This window comes from Platichthys flesus, chromosome 13, assembly GCF_949316205.1.
Source record: "Platichthys flesus chromosome 13, fPlaFle2.1, whole genome shotgun sequence".
NCBI classification, from domain to species: Eukaryota; Metazoa; Chordata; class Actinopteri; order Pleuronectiformes; family Pleuronectidae; genus Platichthys; species Platichthys flesus.
In genome coordinates, this window is record NC_084957.1 from 5869368 (window position 1) to 5889174 (window position 19807).

The 19807-nt window shown below is 42.3% G+C and overlaps 1 protein-coding gene across 4 annotated transcripts in view; it reads right to left on the reverse strand.

Annotated features, from left to right (window-relative positions):
* pard3bb (par-3 family cell polarity regulator beta b) overlaps positions 1-19807 on the reverse strand; it is a 188141-nt gene that overhangs the window by 79925 nt on the left and 88409 nt on the right. For 3 of the 4 annotated variants that reach the window (XM_062402121.1, XM_062402120.1, XM_062402123.1), the window contains exons 15-18: positions 18015-18168; positions 14333-14435; positions 13777-13931; positions 10937-10981 (exon numbers count right to left, since the gene is read on the reverse strand). In XM_062402121.1, the coding sequence (XP_062258105.1) occupies positions 10937-10981; positions 13777-13931; positions 14333-14435; positions 18015-18168 (457 nt within the window). The remainder of the gene's footprint in view (positions 1-10936; positions 10982-13776; positions 13932-14332; positions 14436-18014; positions 18169-19807) is intronic. The other variant, XM_062402122.1, reaches the window with a different exon arrangement.

The following is a 19807-nucleotide window of genomic DNA, read 5'->3' on the forward strand; positions in this document are numbered from 1 at the left end:
TGGCTTCCACATCTATTTAAAAAACCATTAACCAAACACACACAAACACATAAAGAGTAATAACACATACTGAATGTATGCACATGCATAATTTAAGGCGGCTGCAGGGGGAGGAGATGGACAAGGGCCATAACTCCCATCCATAAACAGAGTACACATGGCATGCAGATGCACACTGGAGCAGTACACCTCATCAGATGATATGTGATTCCACTGAACTGGATCAACCCTGGATTGATGCTGTAGAATAAGTTCGACACAACTGGATAGACACAAGTCAACAGAATATAACTTTGAGTTCTCAGACATTTCTAGACAACATGTACTTTCCCAAACTCTTCACACAACGATTCAGGCCAAATGAGTACGTGTTTAGGTTAAATGACAGTATTTACATGATGGTAGATATTATGGACCAATGGGCTTGAGAAACCGTACAGACTGGAAGTGTTGCAGCGAGAGATCTATCAACTGAAATCAGCTTGAAACGAATCAAAATGATATTTGTTATGACATGTTAACACTTGACAAAGGACCTTGGCCTCATGTTTGCTACACCCCTTGTCTTCAATATGTGTGTTCCAGTATTCTGGATCACACATTGAGGTCAACAGGGTCTGCTCAGCGTTTATCACACACACATGTCACAGTGGTGGGATGTTCATTGGAACACACCTGCTCAGAAGCAGCTGCATGTGTTCAGACCATTGATTGCCTCTTTTCTTTTACTCCTATAAGGTTAACTGGACTGTGTTTGTGACTGTGTATAATAATGGATCACACGCCTCCACTTCCTCCCACTCTCCAGGAATGAAGCTGAAATATCTCGGACATGATCGCTGCCATCTTTCGCCAATGACGTCACTTGGAGTCTGCAACCTCAGCTGTCAATCAAAAGATTTTAGCCAATATGTGATGTATTGATTATACATATGTGTGATAAGAATAACCTGGAATGACAAAAACGATGGACAGGAAAAAGTATTTGTGGTCTATTCTGACTTTTTAGTTTGGTCCACGTCTGATCCACTAACATGTTGGTTTATTACCTATACTGCTGCCGGCCACTAGGGGGGGATTGACTTGCTTTGGCTTCACTTTTGGGGAGTTGTAATATCGCCTATGTTTATTTACAGCTTGTGACGAGTCAGAAGTAAAATCACTTCTCAGGCTGAGTGTGGTGTGTAAAGTTATATATGTCCATTTCAATAGCTAATCCACCGCTTGAAAACTCAAAGGACCGGGGATTAGAGCTGCCAGTAACTTTTGAGCCAAGGTCACGAAAACCATGAACCAACTCTACATGAATCGTCCGGGATTTCTGATGTATTATTCCTTTTATTCACTCTCCTGAAACTCCTCACGCCAACATGGCTGCAGTTGCCAACAACATTCTCAAAACACAAGCAGCATCAAAGTTCAAAAAGGCGTTAGACAATAAATTCCTAATCCAGCAAAAGACCCGCCCAGATTTGTACGGATCAGTGTGGGATGATGTATTCCACATGAACCGGGAGTTGCAAGGTGCAAAGATGGAGGTTTGTCTCCGGTGGGGTGAGCGACTAAGTTTGAGGACAACTACAATCAGTATAATTCAGTCTGTGGCCTCTGAGTCCAAACTCATCTGATTGCAGAGGGTTTGGATAGAAGGACGATATAAACAGTGGTAAAATAGCTTAGTGCTGTTTGGCTGGGTTATCGGGCAATGAACCACACACACACACACACACACACGGACACACACACGGACACACACACGGACACACACACGGACACACACACACTGGGTGATGAGCAGGCATCCACATACCAAAACATTTACACAAACACACACTTGGTCTCTTACACACAAAGCATTTTGCTGTGAGTAGCAGGATTTGTGTCATAAATGTAATTACTGCCATCCAAGTGTAAGATGATAGAATTAAGCTGCTTTTAGAGAGAGAGAGAGAGAGAGTGTGAGAGAGAGAGAGAGAGAGAGAGAGAGAGAGTGTGAAGAGATGACAAGCTAGACAACAGAAACAAAGTGGTCTGAGGGAAACGATACGAGAGTGTGTGTGTGGGGGGGGGTGGTAGAGAAAAACAGACATTGGGAAGGAGTCGAACAGAAAGAGACAAACAAAGGAGAGCGAGCGTGCTGAACGAAAGAGGAGAGGAGGGACAACAAGAGGGAGACAGAGAGAGAGAAATAAAAAATTGAAAGCCAAACACAACGAGAGAGCGTGCCAAGCCATCCCAAGGCTATTTTGTTGGCAGGAAGGCAACGGGGCTACTTTCAAAGTCAAATTTACACCAAGCAGTGGCTTAGCAGCAGAATGCAGCGACACAGACAGTGAGAGAACCAGTGAGGAGATGGAGCGACTTCATCTCTGTGGGTCTTTACATCATCATGTTTTTCAGTAAGATGCAAATTCAACTTCTCTCACAGATGAAGAAAACATGTGTTTGTTTGATAAAAAAAAAAATGTCTGATCTTCTTGTTGGCACTCACACTGGTGGATAAACGGATCAATTTAGTGAGCCTCAGTTGTTCTTACTTGAATAAATGTCTTTATTTTAACACAGATCTGTTGTAGGAGGGAACAAAGCTTCATGTGAAACTGCAGAATTAAAGGGAGCAGATAACAAGTGTAGGTCAGGATCGTCATTATTACTTCAGCCAAGGAAGATGTTTGTTCCCTTGTCCATGTGTTTGTTTGTTGGTTTGCTTGTCAACAGGATTACACAATAAATACTCTGTGGAAGGATGGGACATGGGCCAAGAGAGAACCCATTCAATGTTGCTGTGAATCTGGACAAAGGGGAAGAGCCAAGAATATTTTAATTCTTTCTTAAAAAGTGAGAAAAGGCATTTCTAATCGATTTCAAGAGAGTATCACATGGATCTTGATGGAAAAAATATTATTATACTTAAGGGAACAATATCCATGAGTGTGTGCAATTTGGAGTGTATCCAAATAAAAACCTTAAGTGAATTTAAATGTGGTTTTACAAGGGGACTGTTGGCAAACTGGAAACTCACTGGAGACACAAGATGACACCTCCAGACACAAAACATTACATATTATCCTATTCCCACGGCCACAAGTGAGACAGAACATTGGTCAGGCTTATTATACGTCATACACAATATGAGAGAAGCCAGAAGATGTATTAAGTCACAAATTCCTCGACACTCACTTTCCCATCAGTGGGCGTTGCCCTCATTTTTCGAACCAGAGTTGAGGAGTACATCACAACACAAATACTTCACCACCCAACCCAGCGGTTATAGAAGGATGTACTCTGCTGTGTAGACAACAGCACTGTGAGGACATTCCTTTTGTGAGACCTTGTCTGCAGGACATATGCTGACTTATGTCTTTAAAACATTGCATTACAGAATTCTACCTGCAATGTCATGGCTCTTCAGTGTGAGCATGTATGTTTAATTACCTCTCCCTCAAACTGTGAATGCTGGTAACAAGTAGATTGTGTTTGTGTGTGTGTTATGTGCTGTGAAATATCTCAGACTGCAGAGGGAAGATCCATCAAGCAAGCAACATTTTCTTTTTATATAGCGTGTGTGTTATGTGAGTCCATCTCCCAGCCGGTGAAATGAGGTTTTGCTATCCCACAGGGCTTCTTATTAATTGAATGGGCACCGTGAAAACAGTAAAAAACATGTGACATCATACTCCATCTTCTGTCTCAGGTCAGTATTTACTGGTTCTTTGCTTGATGCAGCGGCTGCAGCGCTGAACAGCAACAATTTAAAAAAGGAAATACTGAGAGATGATAACGCTCGATGTAGCATGATGGACTGGTCTCCACAGGAGCCACCACATTCAAGTATAATGGACCAGAACTGACTCCCGACATCTGTCATTTCAATGTTTTTTCTCTTCATTTGCTTTCCCCATTCGTGAGTGGTGTAACGGTTTTGACATAACTTCCAACACCTGAACAGACACACAAAATCACATGAACACAATTCATCTTTTTGTCAAACCCCTGTTAAATTTACCTTTAGATTCTTTAGTCAGAAAACACAAGTTCAGAAGTATCTCAGAAAATCAATCAGACTCAATGACCGAACAATCAATACCGCTGACTTGCAAGTGTCCTTTCATCTGCAAACTGAGGATCAATGATATCCAATTCAACAACTAAGTGGTTAACAGCAATTACACAATAATTGCGTAAACGTCCACATCTGGTGCTTGCAAAACAACACAAACCAGAAAAAAACACTGTTCTTCTATTATATTGTGGTCAGTAATGTAGCATTCATTTCTGATGTATCACAGAGAAGAACGACATGTAATACCAGATCAATATTAAATCCATAAGCTGTACCTCTGTTGTATAAAACCAACCTTCAACACACACACACACACACGTAACCGGTTGTGTCCAGGACACAAGACAAATGGCCGCCCTCTCTTTGTGTTGCACTCTCACGTGCATCATTCGATGTACAGTGCGGCAAATGTCAGTGATGGGTGTGCAGAGGCTGATTGAGATGAAGAGCTGCACCAGCAAGAAGCGACAGCGCTGACCATCTCCTGATTACTGCTCACCTTTATTGGCTTACTGGAGGAGATGGGGGGGTGGGGGGGGGGGTCAAAGGCCATTCAATATACAGCGAGGCAGCCAAGAGGATGCGCACAGAGACAGAGACAACCAGTGTGTGCTAAACAGAGATGACAGGAAGAAAACCACACACTCACACACACACACACAAGGAAAATGGTGTTTAAGATCGAGCACCTGCTCACATTTACACACAAAGCAGAGATTGCTTAGTTCAGCTGTTTGAATCCTGCGTCTAAGAACAGTTGTAAAGAGCTAATGCGTGGTGGCATTGGGGAGCGTTTAAACACACACACGCACACACACACACACACACACACACACACACACACACACACACACACACACTCAGAGATGTGCTGCTCTCCTTGTGACACATTAATCCATCAATCCACATCAGCCTAACAAGGTGGCTTCCAGGTTAATTCCACAGCAAAGTCTGCAGCAGCCACAGAGACGAGGAAAAAAAGAAAAACTGAGAAATCCTATAAAGAAAAAAATGATAACGAGAGAAAGAGGGAGATGAAGAGAGGAATGAGGAGGAGACAGACGGGGATAGAGAGAGATGTGGTCCTCTAAAGACGCGGGTTTGGCAGAGCCTGTCAGTGTGTGACTGTTGTCAAAGTCAAAGTTCCACCAGGGAGAGATTCAGACAATGGACTGCGCCAGTCTCCCTCAGCATCGCACTGGCCCCCTGACGTACACACACATCGACACACACACAGACACACACACTTACACACAGTCATGTTCTAAGCTCCTCTGCCTGTTTGTCTCTAAGCCTGAATGGCGTTGGCAAGAAAGAGAGTGAAAGAGAGACAGAGACAGCAAAGCGAGAGCTGGTCGAGGATGGAGGGACAAACACTAGGCAATGAAAATACATTCAAACTATAATAAAAGTATAAAAGCGATTTGAAGATTGAGTATTTTTTACTTAGATGCGTTTGAAGTGCGTCCTCACAAGTAGAAAAATTTCTTTTTAAAGTGCCAAACTGAGGGCATTGACACACACGCCTTTAGATATTCATTGATCACCATTTATTTTCACAAGGAAACAGCTCCTCTGCACTGATTGTAAGACACACACACACACACACACATATAAACACACACACACACACACACACTGAGAGATCCCGGCTGTCCCCATCACCAAAGGAAATTGTGGTGAAGGAAACACAGCTGCAACCATTCATTTTACGTCCTGTCAGCACTTTATGAACGTGTGTGAGTGTGTGTGTGTTTGACTTTACTGTTCTATTTCACACTACACAGTTACACAGTTACACTTAAAACACACAGACACACACAGATATATTTTATTCCTGCTTTATCTTTCCCCCCCGTGACGCTGATCACGTCGCGAGCGTTTCATTGTGACATTGATGATTTCTACCAGGAATTTAATTTGAAGCAACTCTTTCTGTCACAGCCTTTCACATTTCCCCCTCCACAGATGATTTGATTTATTATTGGAACGATCGGGCTCCTCTTTCTCTGTGCCACCGCAGAAACGTGAGGTTCTTCTGACCACACAGACACACACACACACGCTCACACAATCAAGTCGTGTTTATTTGATCTCCTATTTCCATCACTTTGCATCTCAAGATTCTGAAAATGTATAATGCAATGTGGCATCTTGTAAGGCTCATTTTTTCCACATGACGATGGAGACTTTCCATTACCATAACATTATATTAACGGTAATAGTTTTGCGTGTGTGTGTGTAGCTGTGGTACAGTTGCCCAGTGGTTTCTTTGGGTCTGGAGACAAAAAAAAAAAAAGCAGTTGCTGGAAGTGAACAACAGTCTTCCCAGAAGTCATTGTCTTTCAAACGGCTCACTTCCCAAGACCCAGCCCTGCTCTCGCCTCTCTCACAGAAATCCATGCAGCTGTCTGACGTCCCAGCGCAGAGCTGTTGGAAGCATTTTTGGTTATAAAAAATACATTAGAGGGAAGGAAAAATGGGTTGGCAGCAAGAAGGTCATTCCTGCCAGGCACACACTCTCTTTAACAGCTCTCTGGGCTACGTGGCATTATAAAACAGGAGACACACTGTCGAGCAACAGGTACAGGGAATGTATAAACAGGCTTTAGTGATAAAACAACTGAGGTAAAAGAGAGAAGCCCTTCAAGGCTTTGCTGGACATGCAACAGGCTTATTTCTACAAGGTTTGAAACCAGATTGAAAACACTTTCACGTAAGATTTACCAAATACCAGAACTCACTCCAATTGCTTTGTGTCTACTTTGAGTTCAGTCAATAAACAATTGAATTACAGGACAGGTTAAAACCTATAAACTACTCTGCAGCAAATGTCCTGGATAGTGGAAAATAAAACAACTGGCTGAACAGCCTACCTGAAAATTCACTAGACCTGAAAATGAGTTAATTACTATCTAATCTTGTGGCCCTATAGAGACGTTCGAGACTTTAAACCTCCTGGTCTCTCTTACATGTTCCGTGACCTCCCAAATTATAAGCTCGGTTTCTCAAACTGACTTTATGAAACTCTATAAACCTTGTGCTCTGCAGATGCTGGAATCCAAAAATAAAGTTGAATCATTTTACACCTGAAGGCAGCTGATAAATATTCAAGATATGTCTGTTTTACAGGCTCCAGACCGAAGGGAGAACAAAAAGGGCCACACACATTTTGACACTGTTGATAAAACCTGTCAATCAGAAGTAATTTCAGAGGATGTTCTCAATGTCAAAGATGCTGGGTGGTGTTTAGGCTGTGTGCTGCAGAAGATGAGAAGGAAGGGGCAGCCAGTTTTAAAAGTAACTGACTTTTTTTTACAAAGCTTCACACAACAAAGGAAAGAAATGTAAAAAACAGGAGTAAAGAATTAGCTCAATAAAAATCAGACAAGATGTTGTCTGATGGAGAATCTATCAATCAGTGCCCGGCAGACTGTGACAGTAACCAGGCTGGAGACGACTCTCTGCAACAGGAACTACAGACATGTCTCCTCCTTGGCTCTGGAGCTCCGATGTGCGTGACACAGCCCAGCTACTGATTTAATAAAAGAGAAAAAGCTAAAGTCTTTGAAAATGTGGAAGAACCGGCTTCCTTGAAATCGACAAACGGGCCAACAACTGGTAACGATTTAGTTGTGGATTTAAAAACGTGCCTGCAGTAGTTTGGATTGCAGAGATTAACACAGAGCAGAGACTAATCCTCTTGTAGTGTTTATCAGGAGGCACAAAGAAAGTGGCTATTGGAAATAAAACACGTGGTTGATGCTGTTACTACAGTTGTAAACTTCATCGGGACAGCAGCGTTAAATCACAGGCAATTTGTTGGAGGAGACTGAACAAGCTGATGTGGGTCTGATGTCTCAGAGTGGGCTTTAAAAACAGTGTGTGGCCTGAAATCAGAGATTCGGGAGATGTGTTAGATGAGAAGGAAGAACATCCCTGAACCAAGCAGTGCACAATGGTTGGGTGATTTGGCATAAGCCACCGCTGTAACTGCTCTCATGAAGGAACTGAATACAGAGCAGCGAGGAGAGAGTCTCTTTGTACATGAGATACACATTCGAGTCAAGGCCCTTCATGAAGAGGCAGCAGCTGCGTCTCCATTGACGAGTGGAACACATACACCTTTCCACTCCAAAGGAAAAAGACTCCATCTGCTGATCAACTTAACAGATATGCTCCCGTGTCGAAGCCGTCGCATGATGAGCTTTCCAGGCGATTTGAACACTTTGAAGAAGAGGAATCGAAAGAAGCTCACAATCTCCTCTTACATGCAATGTCGACAGTGTCCCCAGTGATGTACAACTTGATGTGCAGCTCATAGACTCGGGGTCTGATGCACTGCAGGTACAGCACTTCATGTCGGTGCCATTTCTGACATTTCAATCATCTGTTAGAGAGTTGAACTTCCCAGACACGGAGGTTCTGGCCCAGAGGATGCTGGTTCTCTTAGGATCAACGCACCGTAAATATGTGAGCAGACATTCAGAACGATGAAATTCAAGAAGTCAAGATACAGATCCTCTTTCCGTAATAATCCTCTGTCAGGAACTACAGGAAGTGCAACAGCATTCTCTAGAGTGGACCCCTCTGCTCAGGCCAGACAATCCCACACAAATCCTAACCCTAAAATAAAAATAGGAAAGATACTAAATCGTGAGATACATAAAAGACTAGACAAAATCCTGAATAAGATAATGATAGAAACATAAAATAACTTAAAATAAAACAAAATAAGAAGGAATTAGAAAAAGTATAGATATAATAATATTGATTTCAAATAATAGTGACATAAAGAAGTGTTTTGATTCCAGGTACAGTCAGGAGACCTTTGCTTGATGATCTAAGGCACATGTCAGGTATGTATTCATTGAGCATGTCAGAGATGTAGTGAGGAGCTCAGCCATTAGTTTATGCATTACCTGTTTAGTAAATTCACCACTTCATAGCAGAGGGGAGAAGACAACGTGAACTCAGAGCCTTATGGGAGAACTGCCTCATATTCATTCATACGGGTCCTTAACTCCCTGCAGACGTCTTCACCAAAAATGAAGTGAAATTCTGAAAGTCTGCAAACTGACTAACAATGGCTTGAAATGAATATCCAAGGGGACATTTACTAATGGGTCCAAGTGCCATGTATTATTTACTGAGCAATTGACAAAAATGTGGGAAAATGTAACACTACCATTGCAATGTCACGGCAGTAACCCTGCTGACCAAGAACCAAACAGACACAATTATTTGTACAGTGTGTTTAACCCCCAGCAACAATCTGGAGTTCTCATATGACCTACTCCTTCTTTCCATGATGGGAAAACTTATGTTTATTCCTTTCTCGGACATTATATTGTCTTGCTTGCTTGTTTATGGACCTCGTTGATAAAAGTAAATTCCACCGCTGTGCATACAAGGCAACAAAGAACGTGGAACATTGACAGGCAGACATTAAGTGGACAGACATAAAGCTCTCACATTCAACTATAAATGAAGCGAAGGAGACTTCAAGGAAAAGTGCAGATGAACAAGTTTCATATAAAACATTTCCAACGTTTTCTTGCACTAGTGCTTTTCCCTTTCAGATGAGTGTGTCTTCTCTGATTTGATCTTTTCTCTCCTGGCTTTAAAAACAAGCTTTGTCTTTTGCATATCTGTAAGAAGTGGTCATAGTCTGGCTCCCTTCTCGATTCTCTCCACACATCTCACTTTCATCTGCACTTCAGACAAATGGAGGGGAGGTTTCTATTGAGGCAGAGGAGCCGAGTGTACATAGGAGGCAGGATGCAAGAGGAACAAGTCAAGTGCTATGCAAATGGAGGTGGAGAGAGGGATGAGGGAAGGAGGGGGACGTGGCAGTCACTTCAGACACTGTGATGAACTCGTGGAGTGAAGCAGCAGCAGCAGTTGTTTTGATTACATAACAGAAATAATTAAGGAAATGGAAAAGAAGACAGAGAACTCTTTGTATCTATAATAAACCAGAATAATGTGTGCGTCTGTATATGCTGCATCCGCTCTTTCTTTGTTTACACATTAGTCTTGTGTTTAGTGGTGGAAAAGCAGACGTCAGAAGGGCCACTCATCATTGGAGCAGTTTGTTCTGATTGGAAATTTTGCGCAAACATAAACACACGTATAATATACACGTCACGTTGAACCGCTTTGTTCAGATCAGTTTTTAAAGCTAAAAAGTCTGGATCAAGTTCTCATAGTTTATTGTTGAACCAGTAAGTTTTGGTTTGTAATTTAGAGAGTGCTGTTAGCGTCACATACTCTGGCTGCGTCTGCTCATACCTGACACTGATTGGGCTGTAGACAGCATGCCTCTGTCGTCAGCATGTTGTTAATTTGACGGGTATTAGTCTTTTCATTTGTATGCATTCTTCCTGAGACCAAATTACAATTAAATACCTCCTCCTCCTCACAATGTGGAACCACGGCTCCTTTTTGCATCTCTTCTGCTTCCTCTTCTTTTTGTATTTAATGCTGTCACTATTGGTCTAACAGTCAGAATTATCCAAAGAAAGATATTTCACTTTGCAAAGAAACCAAACCCTGGTTCAGTTTGATCTGGACCGAGCCCGTCTCTTTGGGTCGGACTTGGTTCAGGACTGTTCTCTGAGGCATCTTCCACACCAGTACTTTTAGTTTGCACTGAACTGAAACATCAGAGGCTCCCGACCAAACAGAGTCGGAGTGAAAGCGCCCTGATTTTTCTTTTTGCAATTCTTTGCTCTGTTTGCTCGCATCCGTCTGTCAATCTTCTTTTGATAATCATGCAGCAATTCATTCAAATGTGTGTGACTGTGTTTCCACTGTGTCTCTGTGTCTCTTCAGTTTGACTATGTGCTGGTGTAAATGTGTTTGACTCACCTGCAATGGTTCCGACCAGAGATCCTACGTTGCTCTCATCTGCCACTGAAACAAGAGGAACATGTTAAAATGGACATATTTGGACATGCAGACACTTTCTACTGCTGTTTGAGATACGCTCTTCTTCTGGCCTTCTACATTCTCCATTTTTTGCCAGCGCTGCAAATGTACAAAGTGTTCACCCACTAAAAAACTTTTTTAATCTCATTGCAATTCTCTCTCCTACCTCCCTCTGTCTCCATCATTCTCTCATTCTCCAACACACTATCATTCTTTCTGTCTCACTTTACAAGATGCCACAGGAGCTGCTCTTTTTCCCTGTGATGGTAAAGTCAGCTTCACTGCTACTGAAGTCATTTCCCTTCCTCCCTTCTCCCTCACTCCATTTGTCATTCACCCTCCCTCCTCTCCCTGACTCGTCCCATTTCTCTTTCTCTCCTCAGTATGTCCCCTTCACCTCCCGCCCTTTACACTCATGTCTGTCCTTCCACATTTTCACTTTTACTTTAGTTACACTCATCCCATCCAGATGTGTTCTTCTCCCGCTTTACCTCCTTTACGTCTTGTTAGTCTCCCCATTCCTCCTTTCATTTTCACTCACTCCTATAGCCACAAAGACACCCAGTGCCAACAAGGAACACATTGACTGGTAGCACTTTGCCAAATGCACACACAAACACACATACAAACAGACCACAAAAACCAAGCAGTAACATGGCTGCTCCCTGCAAATACTTTCTCTAATGTAAACCAAGCCTAAAGTGGAATTCTAGTCATGTGTGTGTGTGTCTGATGTCATGAGTCTGTGGTGAATCAATATAACTACTGCAGCAGCCCAATAGTTTGTGTGCACGTGTGCCGACTTCAGCAGATCTGCAGAAGCAGCACGTGTGATGCACACAGAGGCATCTTATAACACACAGGAATGTTATTAAGATAAAAATCAAGATATGTATTTGATGAAGTAAAAACCCGTGTAGTGATTCTAACCGTAAGCTTTCATAGGATGAACCTGAGGGAGAACCAGTGAGAACCAGGGCATAAGAGTTCATAATTTGGAACCGATCCTATTATCTTAAATTTAATTATTTGTATTGTTTAATTGGGCAGTGTTAGAAAATGAAATCAGGACAGCTTTTAAAAAACTAAAATTATGTAACTGACCCACAAATGCGATGCTGAGAATGCAGTCTACGTTTCTATTTTATTTTTTTCTCCTTTACACAAACACTGCAGCTAAACTACATGTTGTGGATGTTAACCCAAACAGTACTAGAAAGGAAGTGATAACACTTTCTTAAAATATAGTTAATTCAGTTGTATTTACAGACAATAAGTGTTAGGGGATTGAAAACAGTAACTATAGTAGCTATAAGAGAAAAAAGGGACCTGGAAATAAACGTATCCTCAGAGATGGAGGTTCTCCTCTCTAAACTATTTCTGGATTTATATTACATCTTCATAATTTCACCTAAATCCTGTTCCCCTTCAGTCAGTAGGGGGAAAAAACAACATCTTTTAATAAGCTGTTATTACTGCTGCTTGACGGTTTGGCAGTGAATCCCGCCCTGACATCCACGCAAACACAAATTAAATTCACATGACTTTGTCACATATTGGGTGTTAATCAAGTACGTGCGAATACAAAGGAGGTGATGTACGGCTCTATAGTCTGTTAGACTTGTGGAATTGGATGTATATGTTATTCAAATCATCTGCTGCTCTTTTGTCTCATTCTCTCTCTGTCTCACACACACACACACACACAGACACACACACACACAGAGAACTGGCAGTCGAGCCAGCTTAAGGAGGAGGACCGAGGAAAGTGACATTTGAAACAATAAGCTTTTGTTGTGCTTCTGAATCCACTGTCACATTACACGTGAGCACAGCCATAACTACACACAGACACATATTTCCAAAGCCGACTTCCGAACAATCACCGAAATGTCACCAAAGCCTTGCATCCAAATATCAGTTATCAAAGAGCTTCAGGTGAGAAAGTTGACGGGGGGGAGGAGCGGGATTGTGGCGGCTGCAGAAAGTCGCCTCCCTGAACTGGTTTAGCATAATTAACGGCCATAGTGGATGAAATTTCAATTATTGTTACATAAATGGTGACACAGGGTTCCTGCAGGTTTCAGCAAGTTCATTCCTTAAGACCTTGTTATGACCATAATGAATTAGATTCAAGACCAAAGTCCAGTACGACTGATGAAGGAACATCTGAGTCACGGACTTCCTTTCACTTCCCCATAATTGAAGATAAGGTGAAGTACTCTAGTAAAGAATAAACCTTATTCCACAGGCAGAGACATAAAGACGTGAATGAGTCATTCCTACAGTCAGACGTTTTTTTTAAGCCCAATTTTGTAGTTTCGAGGAATTTCCCTACAAAGCAAAACGACAATCACTTTCTCCCACAGACTCACACCCCATACCTCTTCTGTGTCATCTGTCATTTACATCATTCTTACTCTGAAATACAAAGCTATTTTTGATTAAGCAAAAGGGTTGAAATTCTGGCATATGGTTCATATATTAACACAATTCAGACTTCAATGTGTGAATTATAAAATTTAAACAGTCGAACAATAAGAAAAAAAAGAATTTGTAAAACTCATGCAACAGGCAGAATTTCCCCCCCACCTACATGCACAGCTGTGCCTGTGTGTGTGTGTGTGTGGTTGCACGGTATCACGTGTGCAGAGGTGTCAGTCTGCATGAGGCCATTGGTGCAGCAGCCATGCATCAGCATCAGATTACTTAAATCATTGTGAGGATAAGATGCGTGCAGCCACCATGCAGAGCAGACAAAAAGGAAAATGTCACCCCACCAGTTTGCTGCTGGTTCTGAGTCGTACCCAGGTCCATGCTCTTGGAGGCCTTAACATGCTGGAACTGTCGCTGGCTCTGGTTCTGGCTCTGGTTCTGGCTCTGGCTCTGGCTGGGAGTCTGGGGCTGAGCCTGGCTGGAGATGTGAGAGTTTCCCCTGGAACAAATGGATGATACAGACATTACATTCATTTGTTGTTGGTCGAGTCTTGACACAAAAAACACTGAGCTTATTCCCTCTCATTTGTTTACTTTCCAGTTCTTGAGATTTTATTTTAATGATTATGAAGTAGAACTTTTTTATTTGTAATGTATTCATTCAATGTGTTCAAAGACTTACTGTAAAAACACTCATTAAAACACAAAGTTTCAAAATACATATAGTACACTACTTATATTTTCTTGCATTTTCCCAAGAAGGACAACAAGATATAGATACAAAACTTATAGCGAAGAAGATGAGTCATTGTTTGTTTTGTGTACCATACCTGTACGTCATTAATTTCTAAAGCATACTGTCTCCTAACTTTTCTCAACAAAACACGCACTAACACAAACCATTCCTGTAGGTACGAGTGTTGTGGAGAGCTCGTGAACTCCTCGTGTCCGTACAGTTCCCCCTCGTCTACCTCGTCCATGTGAGAGTAACTCCCATTGGTCACTGAAAAGAAACACACAGCTGAGGTCATATTAAATCCTTATTGTTTACAGTAAATAACAATAATTTGCATTTAAACATCCACAGAAACCTGCACGACTGTTTCTCCACTGATCATCAATATGCTACACATGTTCGGGACATTAGCAGACAATCATTCTGCACAATGCACGTCCGTCTCAATCTAGTGAGACACTGATGAGCATCTTAGAGACTCTAGCCCTGTTCAGGAGAACTGCTCTGTTCTAGCTCTCTCATTGGCTGGCCTGGGTAACCCTGGGCTTCCTATGGACAGAACACGACACAGCTGAGGAGTTTTATATAAGTTTACTGCATCGCGATTTAGGAAAAGGTGAATAGAGAGAGAGAGAGAGAGAGAGAGAGAGAGAGAGAGAGAGAGAGAGAGAGAGAGAGAGAGACAGAGAGAGAGAGAGAGAGAGAGAGAGAGAGAGGGAGAGAGACAGAGAGAGAGAGAGAGAGAGATGACCTGGAAACAGATGGATGGTGACAATAATAAAACACTGCCTGAAATTGTGGGTCAGAACTCTTCACTACACAATTAACCATTTACAGATTACGCTGTGAAGTTGATGAACTTCGTAAATGTTTAAAAATATTTAAAAACTAAAACGATCTCAGAACGTTTCAGAAATAATACAGTTCCACACTGACTATTCACTTAGACTGGATGCCGATGTAAACAAGACCCAAAGCCGGTTGGTTGTTGAAGTATTCAAACTCTACAAATGATGAGAAAACAAGCCACCAGCAATACAGAGAATATTAGACGCACTAAAGAGTAGACATACAAACTCATATGAACACTTCAGTGACAAGGGGTCTGCAGAATGAAAACTAGAGGGAGAGAAAGATGAGAGACAGAGTTCAACAGGGAGAGAGATAAGCAGCTGGAGGAGGAGACGTATAAGAGAAACCTAAAGAGGGAGAAAAGCACACAGTCAATGCAGCTGCTCTACATCTGCAGGAGAGGCTGCAGATGCAGAGCAGTGATAGGCGGCTTGATAAACGAGTTTATGACAACTTCATAGAAAGACTCACAATAAACCTGCGCTCGATTTACATACAGTCATCACTTCTCACAGCTCAGAGCTGCCGAACAACACACACACACTGGCCTTATTGCACAAAACTCACTGTGTGTCTTCTACGTGCTTGCATCCGCACATGTGTGACTGAAAGCCGAGATGTCTGGGGCAGGCGAGGGGGGGGCAGCATCTGAAGATATCGCCTCCTCTCATCTCCATCCCTCCCTCTCACGATCCCTCCTCACTAATCACCTGCTTTATTTTTCTTCTGCTCCCATTCTTGCAATCTTCTGATATTTGGGCTGTCATTTATCTCTCCTTTCAGATCTCCCATAAATCATTTTATCTCCCACTCAGTTTTTCAGCCGCTTCTCTTTTTTCTTAACTTCCTCCCTCCTCCTCACTGCCAAGCACCTTAATCAGCTGAACTGTCAAAAACACATTCTTCTTTCTCCACACACACACACACACACACACACACACACACACACACACACACACACACACACACACACACACACACACACACACACACACACACACACACACACACACACACACACACACACACACACACACACACACACACACACACACACACACACACACACACACACACGGACACGGATCTGCTCTCCCTGACTCACACTATTTGAAGTGAAAAAGGCGTTTGTGGTGTGGATGATAGATCAATAGGAGTTTGCTCCAGTAGCAGATATATGAATCTTCTTCTATTGCACTCAACTTTTCCTTCCTGCTGTCTCCCTGTTGTCTGCAGTGTGCTTCCACCCTTTCTCTCTGAAGGTAAAACACCAAACAAAGGATTTCATACATAAATTCTGCACCCTGCCAAACATTATTCTAATGAAGTCTTTATGCATCTGCATTCAGACATTGAACTGAACTCCGGGGAACTTCAGGGAAAAGACATGCACACATGTCAACTTGATTTGAGTTATGGTGATGAGCGCCAACGCTGGTGTCAATGTGCTTTTAACCAAAAACACATGATCTCCGCAATGCAATGGATTTGTTATGTCCTGCCACTGCCTGCTGCTCGTGAACACTCCGGAGATGTTCCTGTTGTCGTGAACCCTCTGGGGGGTTCACGACAACAGTTCACGTCTGAAAACGGCTTTTGAGCACAGAGCTTCTCCAGAACCACAGACGACTTTCAACAACATCCTCAACTGTTTTCAGAGGCTGACTTGAAATAACCATGATGAGTGAATTATATCTACACATGTAAACCCAGTTCTCCTTTAGTGAGTTTAAACTGTGTTAGATCCCCTTCCCCAAAATCCAACCTAAAAAACTTAAATAAAAAGCAATGTGGAAAACTGCATAACAGCTTAAGCTAGAATACACCTAATGGTATCATTTCATTTCGTGCTCCCACATTGATGAACTCTTTGCACAATCAAGCCAAGTGCACAGTAAGGAGGCGAGAAGTCAGCGAGAGCAAGACTCAGGGTTGAAAACGTAATGAGATGCAGCGACGGATAAGAGATAAAGAGAGAGAGCTCAAATGCAAAACTAAAACATCTGCATAAATACATATGTAGGGAATAATTAAAATCAATTTATGATTGTGCCGAAGCACTGAAAAAGATCTCTTCATTTTAATTCGGACTTCAATTCCAAATAAAATGGACTCAGCCTGCTTACTGTACACAAGCACACACTTAACCTGGGTAACACACACTGATGTGGGTATGCAAATTACACCATTGCTGAATTTGAACAGCAAAGTGTATTCAAGGTCAAAGCTGTTTACCGGATTCAGTGTAAACACACTGAAAGCCACACTGTTTGATAGTGGCCAAATAAACCTGAATCAACACGCACACACACTCACACACTCACAAAATAGCCATAGAGGTATCATTCAGTAACAAATAGTCACAAAAACACATTTTAACAGGGACGCACAGAGGCAGTTATCAACACTTGGGATAACACAACCAAGTAACACAAACAACACAGGCTGCACACACATACAGATGATATAAGTGGATAGAGTTTGTGAAGAAGAGCGATGTGAAGCATATTTAAAATAACTCTTATAACAGACTGAACCCAGCGATAGTAAACAAACACAATAACCTTGAGAAGCACATTAAAAAAATAAAGAGAGAGAGAGAGAGAGAGAGAGAGAGAGAGAGAGAGAGAGAGAGAGAGAGAGAGAGAGAGAGAGAGAGAGAAAATTAAAGGAAGAAGAACAGGAACAGAATCGTGTAGAACTAAAGAAGGAGTGTAGATCTATTCTGTTTAAGTTTGTTTTTAGTTTGGAGACATTTTTCCTACTTGTGTAGTTCTTTACTTAACCTACTGCAGAAAATGAGAGGATAGAAGTCAGGGAAGGATCATGTTCTAGATTAGTTTATTTACATTTTACTGGGGAGCTGGCAAAATAGAAAATATCTGAAGAAAGTGGACTCGGACATTAACATTCTCACATACTCCCATACTTCAGCCCATGTCTGAAGGCAATTCAAATGTCACGACTGCGAGTGTCTGCAAACACTTCACTCACCATTAGACTCATAGAGAGTGTTTGTCACGAGGGGGGGGTGGATGGGGCCGTTGGAATGATTGACCAATCCTGTCTGACCGTTCACCGGTCTCATCACCCCCGACAGACCAGAGGAGCCGTCGAAGGAGCGATTGGGTGACACGCCGAGCTGCTCCTAAATCACAGAGGGGGGGGGGAGAACAACAAGATTTGATGACACTTTTAAAACATAAGTCATACGGACAGATTAGAGTTTGGTAGCCTAGAATCCAGGGTTTCCCCCAGCACTATCTTGTTAAGGCGGCCGCCTTAACAAGACTAGGGCCCCGCCTTGACTACCAATGTACTGAAAAAAATATTGGTGATTGGTCCGCTAACGCCAGCATTTCGGAATGGAAACTTCCTGTTCCATTCCCTACATCACAATAAACCAAAATCACAACTACGACTCTATAATTCGTGTGACAAGTGTGTTAAGCCAGCAGCGTTGTCCGGCTGACGGTGGCTGGTTAGAGCACTTACGGCACGTGTGTACGGTCACATACTGTTATAACGAACTTTCATAACGTGGCTAGCGGGCTAACCACCATGCTAACTGCGGTGGGAACAGCGCAAAAACCCGCTGACTTTAATCCCACGGCTCATGACACTCTTTCTCAAACACCGTCAGGTTAGAAGCAAACACTTTAGATCGATACTAACTAACGGTAGTAGTTAGTATCGGGTGTCCCTGCTGACTGTGTGTGGAAGCTGGGGGGAAGCTAGCTGCCTCCGTGTAGCTTCAAGCTGTTGCAGCTGTTGAATTAGCAACGCAGTTTGGAAACAAGACCGGGGAACCGCTGCGTTAAGACACGATAACATAAGCATTATGACCCGCTGGGTGTCACTTTATTCAGCAAAAACTGTCGCGTCATCAACATCCTTTTTCTGTTAGCTGCCATCGTTCACTGTGTGTGAGGAGCCGGGAGGACGTAAATAAACCAGCGTGGACTTCTTCTATATACCTCATGAGGTAGGCTTCTCTAAGCTCGACTTCAGTTGCGCCATCTACTGTTCTGGCGGTGAATTGTTTTCACAACAAAAAGGCTCGTAGAACTATAAATCAAAAAGGGTCCGTCCGCTCCGTCCGTCCGTCAGTCCGCAACGGACTCGGAGTAGCATACATTGGCCTTAAGCTGCGTAAATGTCTAGTAATATCTCGATTTTAATTGGTCCATGAATGATATGTAACGTAAAGGCTTATGTGGCATACCATTTACGTAAAAAAGGCACAAAGAATGATGCTTATTTGCGTACATGTTAAATCATACAGAATCAGGTGCATGCGCGAAAACTTTTTTTTTCTTGCCGTCCACAATGAATAGGCGGTTAATTTGAACGGAATCCGACATCACAAACTGTCATCTTCAGAGGCAGCTTGATTTTTCTTAAAAACCGGCTTAAACCCTATTTTGTAGTGTCTGCATGTTTTCCACAACATTTGTACCTACTGTTGTTTATTTATATTGAAATAAACAGTTGTTTATTTCATTCATGCGTACTGGCATCTTTGAGCAAAATACCCCCAAAAATTTTCGCCGCGCCGCTACGCGCCGCGCCAACAGCACCGCCACCTGCTTACCACCTTGACTGACAGATTTACTGGGGGAAACACTGGAATCAATACAGTGATGAAGAAGTAATAACTTGAAAATGTCTTCAAAGTCGATGTTTGATAGTTTAGTAAAACCCTATGTTTCTGTTATTTATCTTTTAAAAATGAATCTTGATTTTTGTGTAATTGAATGGTGTGTGGATTACGGTTCCACTGAGTG